The sequence below is a fragment of the Ranitomeya imitator genome, chromosome 5 (genome assembly GCF_032444005.1).
Source record: "Ranitomeya imitator isolate aRanImi1 chromosome 5, aRanImi1.pri, whole genome shotgun sequence".
Classification (NCBI taxonomy): Eukaryota; Metazoa; Chordata; class Amphibia; order Anura; family Dendrobatidae; genus Ranitomeya; species Ranitomeya imitator.
The window spans coordinates 191,161,178-191,181,372 of NC_091286.1; the positions used below are offsets into that span (position 1 = coordinate 191,161,178).

Here is a 20,195-nt window from a genome sequence, read left to right on the forward strand (position 1 = left end):
TGTGCGCCCCCCCGCTGGCATTAAAATACTTACCCAGCTCCCTCGGCGCTTACATCCTCTCGGCATCACTGCATGTCCTGTATGAGCGGTCACGTGGTGCCGCACATTACAGTGATGAAAATGCGGCTCCACCTCCCATAGGGGTGGAGCCGCATATTCATTACTGTAATAAGCGGCACCACGTATCCGCTCATACAGGAAGAGCTGCGACACTGAGAGGATGGAAGTGCCGAGGGAGCTGGGTAAGTATTTTAATGCCAGCGGGGGGGAGGGGGGGCACACAGGGGGAGGGAGGGGGGATGATTACCGGCAACTTTATTTTAAAAATAAAAAAAAAAGATTATTCATTCCTTCTTTCCAGTGAACGCAGCTGGAGAGAAGGGATGAATACCGGGTTCAGCACCGCACGCAGGGGACAGCGCTTAACTCTAGCGCTGTCTCCTGCACGGTCCGTGTGGTCCTCAGTCGGCACACGGGCGGCACACGGCTGCCGCACGTGTGCCACACTGATGTTCAACGTAAGCACACGGACACGGAAAATTCCGGTACTGATTTTTCTGCTACCGGAATTATCTGGACGTGTGAGACTGGCCTTAGAGCGTAAACATGTTTTGCAGGGAAATTGCCCCCATCTAAAACACCCTGTGGTGCAAACCAAGTAGAGGAGTTTTTTGTTTTAGTAGCATCATAAAAACTGGGGGATATCGAATTAGCTAAAGTTGGAGCACGTCTGGATACAAAATCCTAATACCATCTTTTAGTATAGTGTCCATAATATCATCGTCTCCTAAAATGTTCAAATTGCGGTGAACTATATCAGAAATTGACCTGAAATGGGTACTGTACGTAAGAACCAAAACTGGTTGTTCTGAAAGGGAATTAATGTTGTGACTTTTAGTTTGATTCTGACAATTAGGATCTGACTCAGAAATCGATGTAATAAGTTCAATTCTTGATTTTTTTATCAACTATATTATAGGCACGGTTCACAGTACAATCAGGATATTTCATGTTTTTGAGACGTTCTCTGATGTTCCTTTTTTCATTGTCAAAGGTCACATTGTCACTACAATTTCTTTTTGCTGTAATGAACTCACCCACTGGGATTGAGCGAATCGTATGTGGTGGGTGGAAGCTACGTGCATGAAGTATAGTATTTTTTGCGGTAAGTGCAACTACTGACAGTAGCAAAAGGAGTACTGGGCAAACATAAATCTAAACAAATTATGCTTTTTTTATCAAATGTGTAGATAAATTTAAGGTTGAAGGGATTGTTATTAATATAAATTTGAAATAATTCTAAAGAATCTGAATCTCCCTGCCACACTAGTAATAGTTCATCTATGTACCTAGAATACCATTTAATATTAATAAAAAACGGGTTATCTGTGCAAAAAATATACTGCTCCTCCCACACCATGCCATGACCAAATTCGCTACTGACGGAGAAAATTTAGCTCCCATTGAAACTCCATTGTTTTGGAGAAAAAAACTTCTGTCAAACAAGTAAAAATTGTGAGATAAAAGAAAAGCAAGGACTGAAACGATATACATTTGTAAATCATAATCATATGCACTATATTTATGTAAATGGAACTGGACAGCAAGCAATGCAATCCTATGTGGAATGGAGGTGTATAGGGCAACTACATCACAGGTTAACCATGATTATTCAGAAACCAAAATCACCCCATTAAACATGCTAAATCTTTTAAGTAGCCAGGTGTTCTCTGAACTAATGGCTGCAAAATTGTATCTAACCATTCCCCTATGTGTTCACTGAAAGATCCTATCCCCGATACTATGGGGCGCATAGGAGGTGGAAAAATATTTTTGTGCATTTTCGGTAATGCATGTAAAATCAGAATGACTGGATTTTGTATGTGCAAATATTCAGCTTGTTTTTTAGTGAGAAAACCCTGGCTGAGTCCCTCATCAATCATACATTTGCAAATTTTGGAAAATTCTACTGAAGGATATGATTCAAGCAAATGATAAATGTCGTTGTCTGATAACATTTCATGAATAGCATTTGCGTAATCAGATTTATTAAGAACCACTACAGATCCACCTTTGTCCGACATCTTAATAATGATGTCGGTATTTGTCTTTAATTTAGTTAAAGCATCTCATTCTTCTTTTGACAGATTGTATTTGTGAGGACGAGATGCAGCCTCTGATGCAAGATTACGCAAATCCCATTCTATATTATCCTGAAAACGTTCCATGGATTCAGTTCTAGTATGTACTGGGTAAAAAGATGGATTTCTAGTTTTAAAGGTGGAAATTAAATTTATGTCCTTTGCAATCATATCAGTAGTATCCAAGTCTATGAGAGATAACAATCCATTTTGTTCCGAAAAACACTTTCCAGTAAACTCATTAGTAATACAAGCTGGTGTCGGGAACCTTCCGTGAAGAAATGTTTTTTCACTGTCAGATCCCTGACAAATTTATTAATGTCTTTTAAAGTAGAAACAAGAACTAAGAACTAAGAACACGATACGTGTTCGAAACGTGTCCAGTAACTCAAGACATCCATTCCTTCGGTATGCACCGGTTTGTCAAGCAGCTTATTTTTTAACTTATCCAAACAAAGACTTTTGATTTTATTTCCTGAGCTGGATACCTTCATTTTCATGCACAAACACTATGTTTGACAAGTGTGACCAACCTGTCAACCAGTTTTCCAAGTGATGCTACAGATCGCTTGGAAAACACTAGCATTCTGCAAGCTAATTACGCTTGTAAAACGCTAGTGTTTAGTGGGAAAACGCATGCCAATTCCGCATGCGGTTTTCCTGTGGCAGGGAGTTCCGGAATTGCTGCAGAAATTTCCGCGGGAATTCCGGACGTGTGCAAATAGCCTTACTGTCCCTGTGAGACATACCTACATGTAAATTGTCATGGCACTCAGATTCTTGATCTTTTTGACTTGGGGAACGCTCTGAACCAGAGTTTGAGAAATGAGTTTGCTGAAGATCTAACACTTCATTTGGACCTCAATCCATATGTCCCTCTTAGTTGGTCCTAGTCTATACTCATTCTAGGGGTTGGCTTGGTTAAGCACCTCATGCTAAGTATAGTGCTGGAAACTGAACCTAAAGTGTAGCAGTTGCGAAAGGAAATGTGTAGCAGGTGATGTCAGATGACAAAATAGGATGCCTAGACTGACTTTGGATGAATTTTGGAGGCAGTTTGCATGAAGGTTTAAATCTTTAGTCCTAGCCAGAGTACGGTACCTGCAATTTTTTTGTGCAGGAACATCAATTCAGTTGCCCATCCAAGCCATGAAGATCCATGGTGATGTCAGTAGAAGGCACCTTATATACTCCTCGAGCATGTTACTTGGACTTAGGACATATCTTTCTTTCTTTCAATGTTCTTTTTATTGAGAGATTAAAGTATAACAAACAGTGTTAGAAAAGGTGACTGTATCGGAAATAGGAACAATAATAGTGTTTCCGGTAAAATGTACAGTGGTAATCTAGCATATAGAAATTCAATTACCGTAATCAAATGATTTATATGAACTTCCAATTTTGTTAAAAAAGGAGATGAGCATCAAAAAGAATCAGAGAAAAGATGGATGGATAGAAGCATAGAAGCAGGTAAAGGGGGGAGGAGTATAATAGAGGGAGGGGGGAGTAAGGGTAGAAGAATTCTTGGGAGCACCTTGGAATATTGATTAATTATAGCGTAATTGTTGAGTAAAAGGATGATTGTGTCCTAAATTGGGTACAGCCCCTCCAGATGTTATTAAAATTTACAGAATTATGATTAACTCTTGCAGCTAATTCTTCTATATGAAATATTTGTTCGATTTTGGAGTAGAGTTGCTGTGTAGTGGGTAGCGTAGTGGAGTTCCAGTTTGCCGGGACCAAAGATTTCCCAGCCACCAGAATGAATTGAGCCAGTTTAGTAGCATGTTTATCATTTTGCCAGAGTGGAAGGTGTAAAAATATATTTTCAGTTTTCAAGATGACACGTTTGCCTAGCAACTTATGAATGATTGAGGATACCTCATTCCAAAAAAAACAAAGTATTGGACAGGACCACCAGATGTGGATATAGCTGCCATCATTCGCTTCACATCTCCAACAGTTTGTACCTGTAGCATGATGCCATCTGTGAATCTGTTTGGGCGTAATATACCATATGGTAAAAATTTTGAACGAATTTTCCTGAATTCGTTCACAGTTCGAGGGACCATGAGAGTTTCTGTAGATATGCTTAATCTGTAATTCAGAAAAGGAGGTACTCATGTCTTTTTCCCAATGAGCTAGGTATGCCCATTTTAGAGGTATATCTATCTTAAGTAGAGACTGATAAATTGTTGAAAGAATTTTGGTGGGAGCATTTGCCCTGGCACATAAGACTTCATAGGGGGTTAGAGGTCTATTGAGATCAATCGGATGGTTTCATTGACAGAGACGGTAGGAAAGCTTTCCATGCTGCAGAAAAGTGAGGCCCGATAGCCCAGGGATCTTACGCAGTTCTTGTTGAGTAAGAAGAGCACTGGACTTAGGACATATCACCCACAATTTTTTTTCTATTTTCTTCTTCCTTTTAATTACCCCTTTCCCGACACATCACATTTATGTATTTATTTTTTCCTTCCCCTTCTTCCCAGAGCCATAACTTTTTTATTATTATGTCCTCGTAAACATATGAGGGCTTGCTTTTTGTGGGACAAGTTTGTATCTTTGAATAAATGTACTGGGAAACAAGAAAAAAAATTCCAGGTTAAGTGATATTGTTAAAAAACACAATTCTGACATTGTACGCTGTAAAAACAATTCCCAAAAAACAATGTGTGGTAAAAAATGACCTTGCAATATGATTCTGCTCATTAATATGATTATGTCAATACCAAATAAGTCCAGCTTTTTAATTATTGTAGTGTTGAAAAAAATCAGATGTTTGTAAAAAAAAAAAATCTTTTGGGTTGTGTCACCATTTTCTGAGACCCTTATCATTTTCATTTTTTGTTCGATGGAGATCTGTGATAGCTTATATTTTGTGAGTCGAGGCAATATTTTTATTTATACCATTTAGGGATAGCTATGACATTTTGATCTCTTCTTACAGCATTTTTTGTGGTATTGTAGCGACTAAAAAACATACTTTTGGTGATTTTGACTTTTTTCCATTCACGGTGTTTACCAATCGCATTAATTATTTTTATATTTTGATAAATGTGACTTCTCTGAATGTGTTTATACCAAGTATATTTATTTTGTATCTTTTATTTTGAATGGTGGAATAGGAATCATAGAATCATAGAACGTTAGCGTTGGAAGGTACTTCCAGGGTCATCATGTCCAACCTCCTGCTCAATGTAGGATTCACTAAACCATCTTAGTCTGTCTATGATGTGAACTTTTGTTTTATTTTTCTTCCACATTTTTTAAAACTTTTTTTTTAACTTTTCGCTATATTTATTATTATTTATTAGTCCCCTTAGGGGACTTGACCATGTGATCATTTGATCGCTTGTGCTAGATACATCAATGCTGATGGGTGAAGGGGTTAAGCTTTGAAAATTAAGTCATGCACATTTTGTGAAAATATCGCACTAGATGTTACATGTACTTTTAACTACATACATTAAAGAGCTTGGCCACTTCCACTTAGACCAGCTTTCCCTTCCAAACTAACCAGCACTTCTGTCCATAAAATAGTTGCTAACGGAGGAGCATGTGAGCAAATTAATTAATCAGCCAGCTACAATTGTTGAACACCTCAACTAGGAAAGATGCTTTATTTTCTATTGGAGCAGACTGGTCTGGTCACATGCTCTTCTATCAGCAGCCATTTTATTGGCAAGTGTGCTGGTCAGCTTGTGAGGAAAGCTGCACGTATGGTGAGCACGTTGAACCCTCACCCCCAGGTGCTTCACAGAAGTTTATAATGTAGAGCCGTGAAAAAAAATCCACAAAAATTATCTTTTATCTCCAAATATATATATCTTCACAAGAGTAACAAGAGAAAACGTACCCCAAATGTTGTGAAATTTCTCCTGAGTATGCTGATACCCCATATGTAGAGGAAAACCACTGTTTGGGCGCACAACAGGGCTCAGAAAGGAGGAGTGAAGTTTTGTAATGCAATACTTTCATGAAATGATCTGTGAGCGTCCTATCACGTCTGGAGAGCCACTGACGTCCCTAAACAGTGTAAATGCCCCATAAGTGACCCCATTTTGGAGCTGATCTACTGTTTCCTGGCATGTGAATTATATAACATAGTGACATACGTAAGTTGTGTAGAGTGCATCATGTTGGTATACATGAGTATTGTAGAGTTCGTCAGGTTGGCGTATGTGAGTAGTGTGTAACAACTCTGCTGGCATCACGGCATGGCCTGTCATCTCTCACACTATCTTACCCACTGCTCCAGGCCATGATGTGGTTTCTGTTTCTTGCCAGCTCCATATTCTGTGCCTCTGCTCTCTGCATACTTCCTGGCTGTGTTTATAGAGGGGCAGCGCCTGAAATCTCTGGTTCTTATAGGAATCAGGGCCACTTGTCTAATCTGTTCCTGACCAATTACCATGAGGCCTCCAGTATTTCGTGTAGCTCCACCCAGTGGACTGGGCCTGGGCAATGTGTTAGCTCAGTTTGTGTTTAGCTGCTGAGTTTGCCCGGCCTTGCTCTGCATTACTCCCTCTCTAGAGGCTCTTCTCCTTGCCTTGATCTTGTTGGTCTGACCTCCAGGAGGCTGTATATCCTGGTCTCTGTGTCTGTGTCCTTGCTTTGTCTTGTTTTGGTTTGTCCACCCTCCAGGAGGCAGAATATCCTGGTCCCTGTGTCTTTGTTCTTGTACCTAGTCTTGTTCCACTACCTTGTTTGAACTTAGTCCTATCTCTGTATCCTTGTCTGTGGCTTCTTTCCCTGCTCTGTCTTTTCTTGTGTTCTCAGTCTGCTTATGCTCCGCACTCTTGCGGCTCTGCCTGCTCTGTACCTTTGTGGCTTTACCTCTGCTCCACACTCCTGCATTTCTGCTCCGTTCTACTCTGCTTAGCTTCTGCTGCTGCAGTAATCTCTTGCTGCAGCTCCTCTCGCATTCCTTGCGGTTTTGCTCTGCTTTGCTGCTGCAGAAACCTCTTGCTGCAGCTCCTCTCCACATTCCTAGTGGCTCCGCTCTGCTTAACTTCTGCTGCAGTAATCTCTTGCTGCAGCTCCTCTCCGCATTCCTTGCGGTTCTGCTCTGCTTAGCTTTTGTTGCTACGCTATCTCTTGCTGCTTTTCCGCTCCTATCTGCAGCCTTGCACTTCTCTTCCTGTGTGAACAGGTCCCAACCTGTTCCTTCATTCTCCTTTCCTTCTGGCTTGTTTCCGTACCTGCATCTCCTGTGTGAACAGGTCCCTACCTGTTCCTTCATACACCACACCAACCAGCCCTGTGTCTCTGTCGTTCCTGCCAGCCCTGTGTCTCTGTCGTTCCTGCCAGCCCTGTATCTCTGTCATTCCTGCCAGCCCTGTGTTCTCTGTAGTTCCTGCCAGCCCTGTGTTCTCTGCCGTGCCTGCCAGCCCTGTGTTCTCTGACAGCCCTGTGTCTCAGCCGTGCCAGCCTACTCATCTGAGTTTCAGCCGTGTTCTTCTGCCAGTCCTGCCTGATGCCCACACCTGTCCTAGTGTTCCTGTTCTCCAAGTGGGATCAGCAGCCACAGCCAGACACCACCCTGGAGTAGCACCTGGCAGCTGCCTGCTGCACAAGCCTGACCTCACCATCAAAAGCTCCAGTGAAAACCCAGGCAGATGACATAGTCACGCCCCTTCCAGGGTAGTCTGGTTTGTGGCACAGTGGGGCCACAATGCCCCCGAGCTCACGCCCACCAGTCAGGGCGTGAGCGTGACATAGTGTTTGTCAGATTGGCGTACATGAGTTGAGTAGGTCAGAAATTAAGTTAGTAGTCTATGCATGTTTGGTACAGTCTGGAGCATTCTTTATACACAGGCCAGGTTTCTTGGGGCCGGTTTTGCATTGATAAATGTTATCCTTGCATATCCCCCTTCTGTAATACACTCAGCACCTCTTTTGCAACCTTCCTTTTTTGTGCTTTGAGGGACCTCCTCAGGAAAATGCTGGCCTTGTACGTAATCAGCACCTTCCGTTCCAGAAGTACTCGGGCCCGCTCCTTCCTGATCTCCAAATATTAGGGCCTTGATCACTACCTCCTGGAACTGAAGGTACAACATACCGGTCTGGCCTGCACATTGTGATAGTACGAAAGCATTGTGCATTGCCATTTGTATGATGTGCTCGGCCTGCTTCTTCTACCACAACTTGGCTTTTCTCATGGCACTGTATGACTAGACTTGAAAGAGATCTATTCCCCTCATGTTCTTGATGTACCCCAGTACACAGTATGGTTTGTTGACCTCTGTAGAGATTCCTCATACAGTGGTGTGGGTTCTGCAATTACCATGTACGGTGGTCAAGAAACGGACATCCCTCTTGCCCTTTTACTTGACCATTAGCATGTTATCGCTACATTGGGCTCTGCTCTCACCCTTTCTGAGTAGCTGCCAAAGTAGCGTCTTAGATTTTTGTGGACAGTAAAGCAGGCTTCTGTAGCTCGCGAAGAGATGGACTGGAGAGTGGGATACTGGTATAAATATTATCTACATAGAGATGATAACCTTGATCCAGCAATGGGTGCACCAAATCCCACACAATTTTCCCACTCAATCCCAGGACAGAAGGACATTCAGGGGGTTCAATCCTGGAGTCTGTAATGTATAAGAATTAGATCTGTCTCTTTAAGAAAGCGAGGGCGGGAGTTGAGAGGAGTTTCAGTTTCAGTTCTGGCCTGAGGAGGAAATCTTATGCTGCTGTATGTTGTGTGCTGGAGGAAGAAGAGGAGAATAAAATACAGTTAAAGCTTACTCTCTCTTAAATTCCTTACACCGTGTGGACATTACAACTGGCGACGAGGATGGGATTGAATCACCTGCTACTGTGAGTACTGACCCCTGCTTTACTGCTTCACACGCCAGCACCACTGAGAGACTCCGTCATGGCTGAATACTTGCACATGTTCCCACAGTTTGATATGACTGATGTCACTAATCTCTCTCATAACTGGAGAAAATGGTTAAATCGATTTGAGAATTTCCTGGAAGCAATAGATATAAGAGAGGAGAACAGAAAAAAAGCTGTGTTCCTGCATTGTGCTGGCACAGGAGTCTATGACATATACAGCACATTACCAGCAGCGGAGACAGACACGTACAGCAAATGCTCCAAAGCTCTCACTGACTACTTCAACCCTAAACAAAACATCAGATATGAAAGATACAAGTTCAGGATTGCTAAGCAGCTTCCAGAAGAATCCATAGACACCTATGTCACCCGGCTAAAAGAACTAGCACATGGGTGTGCATTTACTGACGTAGATGATGAAATCCTAACTCAAGTAATTGTCACCTGCTCATCTAATACCATAAGGCGTAAAGCTCTGCAGCAGGATCTCTCTCTGCATGATTTACTTAAGATGGCCCGTGCTATAGAGATAGCAGATCATCAGGCAATTGCAATGGAGAGTGGGGATAATTTACATGTGCATAATCTCAAACATAACAGTGCACAAGGCAAGCAGGCCCCGCAACAGAAGAAATGTTATAGATGTGGACAAGATTTCCCTCACCACATGAACAAATGTCCAGCTATAGGACAAACTTGCAGTAAATGTGGAAAAGGGAACCATTTTGCAGTTGTCTGCAAATCAGCACCCAACAAGTCTCCTCTGCCAATTACAAAGCCTGCAAATATAAAAATGGTAAATCAGGATATAGGAGAAGTGTCTGTGGCTGAGAACTATGTGTTCACGACGTCTGCCACTGGCTCAGTGCAGTCTCCATGTATTACACTCACCATCTGCAACACGGATATCACCTTTACCATAGATACAGGAGCTTCGGTGGATATCATAGACAGCAATACTTATGAACAATTGAAAACAAAGCCAGTCTTACAGCAAGTGCATACTAAAATCTTCCCATATGGATCTAAAACACCTCTAGTTACAATGGGACAATTTGATGCTGAACTTAGCTATAAACAAAATAGGCAGAAAACCACTTTTCACACATTACAAGGATCAGGAGGCTGTCTTCTCAGCTATCACACTGCCTTGAAGCTAGGACTCATCCAGATTGTTCATACCATAACTGACCCTGCGGACCTTGATGTACAAGCCATGGTGAACAGTTTTCCCTCCCTATTTAGTGGATTAGGAAAATTAATGGACTCTCAAGTGCATCTTCATGTGGATGACAGTGTCCGTCCAGTAGCCCAGGCTCACAGGCGTATTCCATTTCACCTTAGAAAGAAGGTAGAAAAGGAACTCCAATTACTCATGGATGATGATGTCATTGAAACTGTTTCTGGTCCCACTCCGTGGGTCTCTCCACTTGTGGTAGTTCCAAAACCAAAGACTCCAGAGCAGGTAAGACTGTGTGTTGACATGCGCCTGCCCAACACTGCTATTCAAAGTGAAAGACACATCTCACCCACAATTGATGACATTATCAATTTATTAAATGGAGCAACTGTTTTTTCAAAGCTCGACCTCAATAAGGGCTATCATCAATTAGAATTGAGTCCAGAATCCAGATACTTAACAACATTTTCCACCCATGTGAGACTCAGAAGATACAAAAGATTGACGTTTGGGGTCTGCTCAGCAGCAGAAATTTTTCAAGATACGATAAGGAGCGTCATTCAACATATTCCAAATGCCTTTAATTACAGTGATGACATACTGGTTTTTGGGAAAACTCAAGCTGAACATAATCGTGCTCTATATGCTATCTTTGAATGTCTGCTCTCTGCTGGACTCACTTTAAACAAAGAAAAATGCGAATTTGATAAAAATTCATTGGAGTTCTATGGTCACATTTTCTCGGCGGAAGGAGTACGACCTGATCCCAAGAAAGTGGAATCCATCAGAGCAGCTTCAATTCCACAGGAAGCCAGTGAAGTGTGCTCTTTTCTTGGAATGGCAAGTTACTGTGCTAGATATATTCCAAATTTTTCGACAATCAGCACTCCATTAAGGGAACTTACGAAACAAAATTGCGTTTTTCAATGGTCCCAAGACTGTCAGGCCTCTTTTGAAACAATCAAAAACGAACTCTGCTCAACAACCACTATGGCCTATTTTGATCCAGCTCTTCGAACCGAACTGATTGTGGATGCTAGTCCCGTGGGACTCGGTGCAATTTTAGCACAATACAAGGATGACAATCAAAGTCCCCACATCATTTCCTATGCAAGTAAAAGCTTAACAAGCACTGAAAGAAAGTATTCACAACCTGAAAAAGAAAGCTTGGCAGTCGTCTGGGGATGTGAACACTTTCACTTATTTCTCTATGGCGCTCCCTTCACTATTGTCACAGATCATCAAGCTCTCCTTACAATTTTTGGAAATCCCCGAGCTAAAATGCCAGCACGGATTGAACGATGGGGTCTACGTCTACAGGACTATAATTACAAAATTGTTCACAAACCTGGAAAATACAGCAATCCGGCGGATTATCTCTCAAGACATCCCACGAATGATGATTCACCTGTGCATTCCTCCATTGAAGAATACATCCACTTTGTTGCAGCTCACGCTGTGCCAAAAGCACTTTCTGTTGATCAGTTTGTGAATACAACAACAAGTGACAAGACACTCTGTGCCTTAATACAAATTATCCAAAATAGAAGGCATGAAATTCAAAAGAAAAAATTTCCTGAAGATGGGATTGATCTGAAAGAGTTAAAACTATTTTCAAATGTACGTGAGGAATTATCAGTCACTGAAGATCAACTCATCCTTCGTGGTACCAAACTGGTTGTACCTAAGGCCTTGCGCAACCTAGTCATACAGATAGCACACGAAGGTCATCTAGGAATTGTTGGCACAAAAAAGTTACTCAGAGAAAAAGTGTGGTTCCCAAATATGGATAAATTGGTGGAAGAGAAGATTGGACATTGCTCCACTTGTCAATTAATTACTCCATCATCAACTCTAGAGCCATTACAAATGTCTCCGTTACCCACTGCTGTATGGGAGGAAGTGGCAGTCGACATATATGGACCATTACCAAATGACCAAGACATTCTAGTAACAATTGATGAATATTCTAGATACCCTGTCATTTCATTCATCTCTTCAACGTCTGCTAATAGTGTCATACCAGAACTGGACGACATATTCTCTGCATATGGCATTCCAAGAGTGGTCAAAACAGATAATGGACCTCCATTCAATGGACATGTGTTTGCACAGTTTTCTGAATACTTGGGGTTCAGCCACAGAAAAATCACACCTTGCTGGCCGCAAGCCAATGGAATCGTAGAACGTTTCATGCGCACCATGGGGAAACGAATCAAGGCAGCTAGCCTGGAGCACACCCCACTGAAACAGTCACTATACAAATTCCTGCGCAATTACCGCAACACGCCACATTCCACCACTAATGCTGCGCCATCTCATCTAATGTTCAGCAGAACTCTTCGTACACGGATCCCTGATGTGACCAGTCATCCCTTACCAAATGACTCTTCAGTGCGATCAACGGATTTCTTTAACAAGCAAGCCATGAAACATTATGCAGACAGAAGGCGACGGGCACAGCCATGTGCCATCAAAAGAGGTGATATGGTTGTTGTGCGTCAAAAATCAACCAACAAAACCTCACCTGTATATAGTCCTGCAAAATACAATGTTACTGAGAGAAAAGGCAGTATGGTCACGGCTGAGCGAGACGGACACTCCATCACTCGAAATTCCTCACATTTTAAAATCATACCGCAGAACAATGATAATGAATTCCCACCAGTGGAAGATTTGATACCCGACGGTGGAGAGGACCAACAAGAGGCGACTGATCCGTCAGCACTGGACACCCCCAATGAACCCAGACATTACCCTACACGGGAAAGAAGGGCTCCATCGAGACTTATTGAAGAGATATAGTTTAAAAAAAAAAGGGGGAATAAGACAATACAGACATATGGTTTTTCTTGGACATTTTTGTATTGTTACATTGTCGATATTTGTTTTAGGTTAACATATATATATATATAAAAAAAAAAAAAAAAAAAAGGGGATGATGTAATGTATAAGAATTAGATCTGTCTCTTTAAGAAAGCGAGGGCGGGAGTTGAGAGGAGTTTCAGTTTCAGTTCTGGCCTGAGGAGGAAATCTTATGCTGCTGTATGTTGTGTGCTGGAGGAAGAAGAGGAGAATAAAATACAGTTAAAGCTTACTCTCTCTTAAATTCCTTACACCGTGTGGACATTACAGAGTCCTTCCTTTCATAAAATCTAAACTTGTGGGTGTACCCTGAGGTAAACAGTTTGTACAGCTTAATTCTGTACCTGGCAATCATATTAGGCAGGTATTGCTGGAATTTGAGCCTTCCTTTAAAATGGATTAGGCACTCATGGACGTCGATGTCCCTTTGGGGAATGTACACCTCCACAAACTTGTTGCTGAATTGCTCAATAAACAGCTGAACTTTGCTCAATGAAGGGCTCAATGAACGGCCGGTCAAAGTTGGGGTCATCTCGGGGAGGACACCGTGCATTATCATCGTATTGCAAAAATTTCTGTATGTTTACGGGTTATAGCCATGCGGAGTAGTGGAGTGTTGTATAAAATTTCAACACTCCAATATTGCCGAAGTTTTGACTTTTTCACTATCCCCATGTATTGGACCAAGCCCCAAAATGTCATCATTTCTACTCTGTTTACAGGATTCCAGTTAGAAAATGATGAAGGGCGGTTTTGTGCCAAAAATTGCTGGGCATGCAAATTTGTTTGGGCTATCATGAGGTTTACAATATACTCAAAGCAAAACACTCTGAAAAAGACCATTTCTGTGAGGCCGGTGGTGTCTGATTCCTGACTGCGGTACAAAATCAATAATCAGTTTTTCATAATCTTCAGGGGATGAGATCCATACAGGGTCAGGGACAGTGGGCCCTAGTTTAGTTTCTGTCCTGAGGCATCTGCTTGGTGGATCAGCATCACTTGAGGAAAAGGAGGAGGAGAAAAAATAAAGGAAGGTGGGATCCTCTCACTATCAGTGTCGGAGGCAAGGAAGACATATGCCTCCTCCGCTGATTACTGGGTTTGGGACAAGCAGGATTTTTTTTACGTATGTGGTGTTTGTATGAGTACCAACTTTTATTCAGGTGTGTGTGTGTGTGTGTGTGTGCTTGATGTAAACTTTTTTTTAAAATTTAAAATATAAAGAAACCGATAAAGAAAAAAAAAACAAACAACCGGAGGTTGATCACTGATGTATGTCGGTGATCGGTTCTCGACGGTTGTAGGACACACAGATTATTCTCTCTTTTTTTTCTATGCGGACACTACCCAATTCAGTAAAAAAATACCGTAGTAGACAATGATTACTAGGGTATATTTTTATTGTTTATTATCTGACATTAACTCAATTCAGTAAAAAATGCTGTAGTAGTCGATGATTACTACAGTATATTTTTACTCTTTTCTATCTGACACTAAATTCAGTAAAAATACTATAGAAAATACCAATTACTACAGAATATTTTTACTGTCCCTAATCTAGTCCTATCAACTAATCTAAATGATTTTTTTACTCGATACTTTTTTCACCCCCCCCCCCAAAAAAAAAAAACAATCAGAGGCCTGTCAGTGATATTCATCACTGACCAGTGCTCGATGGCTGTAGGACACACATGGATGTGGTGCAAAAATGGGATAAAAAATAAAAAAAGACATGAAAAAAAAGTCCTTGCTAAAAACGAGCATGGGTGTTAATCAGTGGTGTATGTCTGATCAGCCACTCGACGGCTGCAGGAAGCATGCAGGGAGGTGGTGAAAAGGGGGGAGGGAGAAAAATGGACAGGAACAAAAAAAAGTCCTGAAAAACAGCGAGTATCGATATTGATAAGTGATTTGAGTTACTGATCAGTGCTTGCCGGCTGTAGGACACAGGAAAAGTAAAAACTGCCAAAAATAGATACTGATTAGCGCTTGGTGGCAGAAGGGAGGATTGGGGGGAGGGGAAAAAGTGGGGAAGGTGAGAAAGGGGGATTCAGGTGGATTAGGACAGATCAGGCAAGGATCAGGAAGGGATCAGGAACTCTTCTTTTTTTCTCCTTGTTCAGCAGCAGGAGAACAGGTCCCTGAGCAGGCAGTGGGGACCTGGTTCCAGCAGTGGCCACCCTGCCCATCATCGCAGGTTCAACTGTATTGGCTAGATGCCGATAGAGCTGACTGCATTGATGAGAGAAGGAGCGTTACACTCCCTCTCCCATCATCCCCCTCTCAGTGTCTGAGATCACCGACGCCAACACTGACAGTGGGCGCGATGACTTCACCACTACTCGGCGCCTGCAGTCCAGAGATAAGCGGGCACTTGGAGCAGTGGAGGAACCAGGAGGAAGAGAGGTGAGTATTTATTTATTTTGTGCATTATGTTATAGAGGCTGCATATGGGGCTGCATTATGCTATAGAAGCTGCCTATGGGGGGTGCATTATGCTATAGAGGCTGCCTATGGGGGTGCATTATGCCATAGACGCTGCCTGTGGGGGTGCAATATGCTATAGAGACTGCCTATGAGCGTGCATTATGCTATAGAGGCTGCCTATGGGGGTGCATTATGCTATAGAGGCTGCCTATGGGGGTGCATTATGCTATAGAGGCTGCCTATGGGGGTGCTTTATATTAAGGGCTGCATTACACTATAGAGGCTGCCTATGGGGTGCATTATATTAGGGACTTCATTATGCTACTATAGAGGCTGCCTATTGGGGTGCATTATATTAGGGGCGGCATTAGTCTGCCTATAGGGGGTTCATTATACTATAGAGGATACCTATGGGGGTGCATTATGCTATAGAGGCTGCCTATGGGGGTGCATTATGCCATATACGCTGCCTGTGGGGGTGCAATATGCTATAGAGACTGCCTATGAGCGTGCATTATGCTATAGAGGCTGCCTATGGGGGTGCATTATGCTATAGAGGCTGCCTATGGGGGTGCATTATGCTATAGAGGCTGCCTATGGGGGTGCTTTATATTAAGGGCTGCATTACACTATAGAGGCTGCCTATGGGGTGCATTATATTAGGGACTTCATTATGCTACTATAGAGGCTGCCTATTGGGGTGCATTATATTAGGGGCGGCATTAGTCTGCCTATAGGGGGTTCATTATACTATAGAGGATACCTATGGGGGTGCATTATGCTATAGAGACTGCCTATGGGGGTGCATTATGCTATAGAGGCTGCCTATAGGGGTGCATTATGCTATAGAAGCTGCCTATGGGAGTGCATTGTATTAGGGGCTGCATTATACTATAGAGGCTGCCTATGGGGTGCATTATATTAGGGGCTGCATTATACTATAGAACCTGCCTATGGGGAGTGCATTATACTATAGAGTCTGCCTATGGGGAGTGCATTATACTATAGAGTCTGCCTATGGGGGGTACATTATACAGTACTATAGAGTCTGCCTATGAGGAGAGCAGTATACTATATGGGGAGTGCAGGGCAGGTTTTAGACAAAATGGGGCCCTGGGCAAAATTCAAAGTGGGGCCCCCAATCCTGAAATATTCAACACTTTTAGGTCCCCTTCACATGTCCATATAAATCACGTACGTGTTACACCGATATTGGTGTCACCAGTGTTTTCAATCAGTGTGTCGTCCATGTGCCATCCGTGTTTTTCCAGTATGGATACTGAAAATCAAATTACAAAGCTTCTCATATACTTTGCATGTTAAACACAAACGGCACATGTACAGCACACATACGGCACACGGAGGACATGTTTACATGAACTCACAGACTTGTATTGGCCGTTGTCATCTGTGCTGCTGGGAAAACACGGACATGAGTGCAGCACTGTAGGTTAAATAGGGTACACGTTGCATCCATAAAAACGTGATACACAGTTGTAATAGAAAACATTACCAAAATTGCCATCTTTTTCTACATCCTACCTCACAAACAGCAGAATAAAAAGCGATAAAAAATGTCACCCCAAATTACTCTAAGTCACCTCTGGCTCCGAGGCCAATGGTTCGGGGTCCCTGATGGTTATTATTCACTTTGCTGCTATAATATAAGGTGCAGCCACAAGACCACTGCAGCCCAGTGCTAAGACTGGCAGAGATCTCCGGAGCCACAAGACCACTGCAGCCCAGTGCTGAGCCTGGCAGAGACCTCTGGAGCCACAAGACCACTGCAGCCCAGTGCTGAGACTGGCAGAGACCTCTGGAGCCACAAGACCACTGCAGCCCAGTGCTGAGACTGGCAGAGACCTCTGGAGCCACAAGACCACTGCAGCCCAGTGCTGAGACTGGCAGAGACCTCTGGAGCCACAAGACCACTGCAGCCCAGTGCTAAGACTGGCAGAGACCCCAGGAGCAACAAGACCACTGCAGCCCAGTGCTAAGACTGGCAGAGTCCCACGGAGCCACAAGACCACTGCAGCCCGGTGCTAAGACTGGCAGAGACCCACGGAGCCATAATACTCCTGCAGCCCAGTGGGGAGACTGGTAGAGACCCCGGAGCATCAGTGATGGAGCCGTGGGGGATTTATCATTTCATGCTAATTATTTTTACATTCTCAGAAAACCTCTGTAGACACTGTTCACATGCACCATTTTTGCTGCAAATTAATCTACAGTGTTGGCAGGAAATATTCTGCTTTTTTTGCAGCCTTTTCACTTGCATTTTTGTTTCCCATTCATTTGAAAAGGGAAAAAAACGCTGCAGAAATGCTGAAAGACAAAGTGCAACAGATTTGTAAAAAAAAAAGTGTCTTGTGGCCGTTGTCCGTGTCTGGCCGCTGTACTGGGACTGCACAAAATAGTATAGTAGACTGCACTATTCCATCCAATAGTATATTAAGCCCTGTTCAGACTGTGCTTCTGCAGTGCATCCGGGGGCTCTGCCTGAATCCCCCTAAAATAGGATTCACATAAATCCCAGACGGGGCCACAGATGGTACTGACACAAGCAGAGGTTAAATGAATTTGTTTTTTTTTCTGAAATTGACTGATTTATTTTCTTTGGGTATTTGCACACAGTCAGGAATTGGCAGTGCTTTGGATGCAGCACATGCTGGCTGCCAGCTATTGAACACGGGTGATCACTGAACCACGCGGATTCACTGCTTCCAATACAGTTTATGGGTGACATTTATCTCGTGTCTACGCAAGATAAACAGACATGCTGCGGTCTGGAAAGACGCACCGCATGTCTGTCTCCACAGGTGAGCTGCGGGCTTCCGTGCACGCATAGTGGACATGGGGTTTCTTGAAATCCCTTCACTATGCTGTAATATCTGGACGCTGCACAAGTACGCAGCTTCCAACCCGCAGCGATTACTGATCGTGTGCACATACCCTCAGAGTCTGTGTCTGTTTTTTCTTGTAAAAGCGTCCACTTTTCTGTGGCTGTTGGAACACACAGACACATTCCGAAAAAAAAAAACCCATAACCTGTGGAATTCATGTGAAGTCTAATTCCTGTCATTGCAATTTATGGTTCTATTGGGAATTCAGGTAGAACCCACCAGGTGCAGTAAAGAAAGATAGTGTGAACAGGCCCTAATGTAGGTCCTATAGATTGTAAGCTTGCGAGCAGGGCCCTCACTCCTCTTGGTATCTATTTTGAACTGTGATTTCTGTTATGCTGTAATGTCTATTGTCTGTACAAGTCCCCTCTATAATTTGTAAAGCGCTGCGGAATATGTTGGCGCTATATAAATAAAATTATTATTATTATTATTAATGTAAAACACTGTAATAATAATAATCTTTATTTTTATATAGCGCTAACATATTCCGTAGCGCTTTACAGTTTTGCACACATTATCATCACTGTCCCAATGGGGCTCACAATCTAGAATCTCTATCAGTATATGTCTTTGGAATGTGGGAGGAAACCGGAGTGCCCGGAGGAAACCCACGCAAACACGGAGAGAACATACAAACTCTTTGCAGATGTTGTCCTGGGTGGGATTAGAACCCAGGACCCCAGCGCTGCAAGGCTGCAGTGCTAACCACTGCGCCACCGTGCTGCCACTATGGTATAGTATAATATAATAGTATATATATATAATATATAGTATAGTGGTATAATAGTATGGTATACTATTATACCACTGTATAATGTAAGCTGTCGATCGCTATTATAGTTACAGAGCTATATATGCAACTCATATACACTATACATGTACACACATTATATAAACATTTTTTAAATATAGAAACATTCACTGCATATTGTATATACAGTATACAGACACATACAGTGTGTAAAAGGACAAACATAAGGTATATACACAGAAACATTCAGTTTATATACAGTATATACAGTATGCTATCATACATATACACTTTATACATATATTTCACAATATACTGCACACATGCAGTTTACATATATAATATACATAGACACACATACTATATAATGTATGTACATGCTGTGGAATAACGCTACCTGAGTGTGTTGGGGACAATCGCTTAGCATGGGATTCAGTCACACAGGCACGGGTTTCCACTTAAACTAACCCTCTGTCAGTGCACACAGTTCATCAATGACCATGGAACACAACAAGCACCAACAGTCTGTTCCACTGGCCCCCTTCCCGGGTGTTACCTTTCTGGAGCTCCTGCTCCACACGCTGACCTACTGTCAGTCCTCTCTCCTCCAGGGAAACTGCCGAACTGGGATCACCGTCCGGGACAATGCCTTGCTCACCAGGCCACCTGACAGTCCAGATCCTTAGACGGGCTGTAGCTCCCCCAGTGCACTGCCATTGCAGACTCTGCATACATTCGGCCTTTCTGTGCTTTCTTCAGATCATCCGTCCCCACCTGGGAGAGCCCAACACACAGGCCACTGCGTGTGCTGTTCAGGATGTCCGTCCCCACCTGGGACCGTCCAACACACAAGTCTCTCAGATCCATGGCCTCTCAGTGCGCTATTCAGGGATCCGGTCCACACACAGGACCTCCCAACACACAAGCCGTCCAGGATCAACACACTCTACATTACAGGGACCATCTGACCACACCATGGTCACATTATGTACCTGTAACCACTCCCATAGGTGGGAGGTGTGGGTGGTTAGCCAGACCCACCAAGCTCTCCAGCTTACCCTGCAATCCTCCCTTTA

General features: G+C 42.9%; 1 protein-coding gene across 2 annotated transcripts in view; it reads left to right on the top strand.

The window, feature by feature from the left end:
- The window catches only part of FMN2 (formin 2), a 528,461-nt gene that overhangs the window by 222,365 nt on the left and 285,901 nt on the right, over positions 1–20,195 (top strand). Inside the window, exon 10 of one of the 2 annotated variants that reach the window (XM_069769446.1) lies at positions 1,055–1,160. The exons of the other annotated variant lie outside the window; for it this stretch is intronic. Coding sequence (XP_069625547.1) covers positions 1,055–1,088 — 34 coding nt within the window. The 3' untranslated portion in view covers positions 1,089–1,160. Of the gene's footprint in view, positions 1–1,054; positions 1,161–20,195 lie in introns of those variants that run through there. 2 annotated transcript variants of the gene reach the window in all.